This window comes from Myzus persicae, unplaced genomic scaffold (genome assembly GCF_001856785.1).
Source record: "Myzus persicae strain clone G006 unplaced genomic scaffold, MPER_G0061.0, whole genome shotgun sequence".
Taxonomy (NCBI): domain Eukaryota; kingdom Metazoa; phylum Arthropoda; class Insecta; order Hemiptera; family Aphididae; genus Myzus; species Myzus persicae.
In genome coordinates, this window is record NW_019104165.1 from 30,100 (window position 1) to 32,759 (window position 2,660).

General features: G+C 32.4%; 1 protein-coding gene across 1 annotated transcript; it reads right to left on the bottom strand.

The window, feature by feature from the left end:
* Positions 1-449: 449 nt before the first annotated feature.
* On the bottom strand, positions 450-2,025 carry LOC111039501 (small ubiquitin-related modifier 2-A-like). Its single transcript, XM_022323034.1, has 3 exons — positions 1,887-2,025; positions 732-875; positions 450-609 (listed from the first exon to the last, which is right to left on the bottom strand). The coding sequence occupies exons 1-3, from the start codon at positions 1,902-1,904 to the stop codon at positions 475-477; spliced, it is 297 nt and encodes a 98-aa protein (XP_022178726.1). The 5' UTR covers positions 1,905-2,025; the 3' UTR covers positions 450-474.
* Positions 2,026-2,660: the final 635 nt, after the last annotated feature.

Consider the following 2,660-nt stretch of genomic DNA (forward strand, 5'->3'; position numbering starts at 1 on the left):
ATAAGCCGTATATTACATACATCGTGTTCTAGATAATCATATTTATTTTTAGACCTATATTTAGATCAACACTCAGCGAGTTCGATGAAAAAAAAAAGGAATTAATCGGATTATTCAATAGCGAGTAAAAAAATATGGAAAACATGAGAAAATAGCCCGTCCACACAACAAATAATTGGCGGGAAATGTTCGTCCGTATACATTAAACCCACGTACCGCGTTAAACGCGGCATTCGTCTCCAACGTATTAACATTGAAAAATTCTAGCGTCTCACTTATCTTAAAACCGTGGCCGTGCCTAACACGGTACTCGTCTCCAATGTGTTAACCAAAAAACCTCATCAACACATTCTTGTTCAGCTAGGAAATAATAATAATTGTAAGAATAAAAACATTGACTTATAAAGTATTCATTATATATTTTATCTGAAATCTATTTAATACACCTTATATTTAGAATTAGATATTATATAATTAAATATGTTGTAATCGTGAAGTGTGATAAACTTGAATAATGTCGCCGTCTTCCATGTTTAGAGATGCTGCAGTATCAGTGGTAGCAACTCTTCTTCCATTGAATCGGAATATGACATTTGTCAACTCTAAAATCTAAAATATTATAATTTTAAATAGATTTAAAAAAAAATATTGTAATTATATTAGTCCATAATTCAGTGACTGGAATTTTAATGTTTACAATTGCTAAATTTCTTTTTGATTTTTATACTTACATATCTTTCACAATATTTCTGCATTAATTTCCCAAGTGGAGTAGCCCTTGCAATTTTGAAGTACATAAACATTCCATCTGGTGTGCGTACTTTTAATATAATTTTCAAAGAAACAACAGGCTGTACACATGACGTTGATGTATCCTAAAACATTATACATTTTTATTTTGTATTTATTGTGATTTAAAAATTAGTACAATTTAAATGTATACCAAATAGTTCATGTTCAAATGTTATAATTTTTAATAAACTGTAGATAGTAATATTAAAGACATAAACAAGATTCAACACTTTTTTGTACTCAATCCATAATCGATTTGTATGAATCACACGATTATTAACTTATGAAATTAGTTAATGGTTAGAAGTTAGTCTAAACTTATAGTGCCAAATATAATCAACATCAATTATAGGTAATCATAATTGTCACAGTATGAGATGGGTCCATGATGTAGACAAATTTCGGGTATGAGCTAAATAGTTTTATGAATAACATAACCACTTCTGGTACTATCGACAACTACCATAGGAGTATAGGACAATAACTCCTTGGGTGATGCCTTGATGAGTACGCAAACCTGATGCTGTTTTCAAAATGTTTTACAAGACATAGGTATTTATGAAACCAACGACCGTGCTCGAAATTGAAATAAAACACGTCAACAGACCGGATTGATGCCGACGTAATTTATTACGATAAAAAACACGGAAATGCGAAGAAAAAAGGGCCAACTAGGGATGCGATTATGATTTTCAATACAATACTTTATTTCGTATCCACAGTTGTCATTATATTACATAAATAAGTTACGTTTTCAGTTATAATGAGAGGACGCCACATCCTCATGTGTTGTTTCCGTCTAACAAACGTGTAACATACCAAGTTTACGTTCGGCATAAAACGTGAACTGCTGAGCGTAAATTTGACATGTTACGCGTTTGTATGACAGAGACAACACATGCGGGTGTGGCGTCCTCTTAAATTATAATAATTGTAGTAAATTACTCTGTCAAATTTAACAAACTAACCTTGTTAATAGGTTAGGTTAGGTTATGCTAGGTATTTAATTTACTTTTTCGCGGAAAAAATGCGCAAGCAGTCCCCGCGGCACCGTCAGTTCAAAACGAAAAAAAAAAGTTATTTAATTTACTTACCACTTCGCTATCGGCCATTTTTTATTGTTCTTTCAAAAATGCTGAAAAGATCAAACGAAGGTGAAAGAAATGAGTCTATAATAGTTACTGATAGTTGGACAACTCTCATGCAATGTTACGTGACGCAGACATAAGCGCTCCCCGGTATGTTTTTTTCTTTTATAAAATAAAACGCTAACACGGTGGCACATCCCGATGGCGCAGCCCAGTGGCAGTCTCAGAACTAATCTCCGATGTGGCGCGCCAAAATGCCAACCGACATAAAATCATCGTACAATACTACCAACCGTAAATGTGTGTACGCAAATCGCATCGTAATGAATTGTCAAAAAGTTACGCTATGAGACTAGTTTTTATTTGTCAGTTGACTTTCATGGTTAAACCTTAGATGATATACTATGGATGGAGCCACGGCGTATTTTTTTGTTGCCGATATTACCGACGAGCCTCTTAATTCTGTGCTCGATATGCGCATACGCGAAGTTACTGGTCTCATTTTTACCAGTTGGGGAATCAGATATCAGTGTAATCAGTCAATTGATATTTGATATTAAAGTACGGTATTTTATTTATTGTTTTATATTATACATTTATACGTCTATGAAACTTTGTATTGTATGGTATAATAGTTTTTCTATTATATAGTATTATACACATTATACACGGTATAAAATCCTGTATCCTATCTTTTAAGATATATAAATTTAAAATTACATATTATAAAATTTAAACTTGATTACTCGACAATTTGTACGAATTATTATTCACTCATTT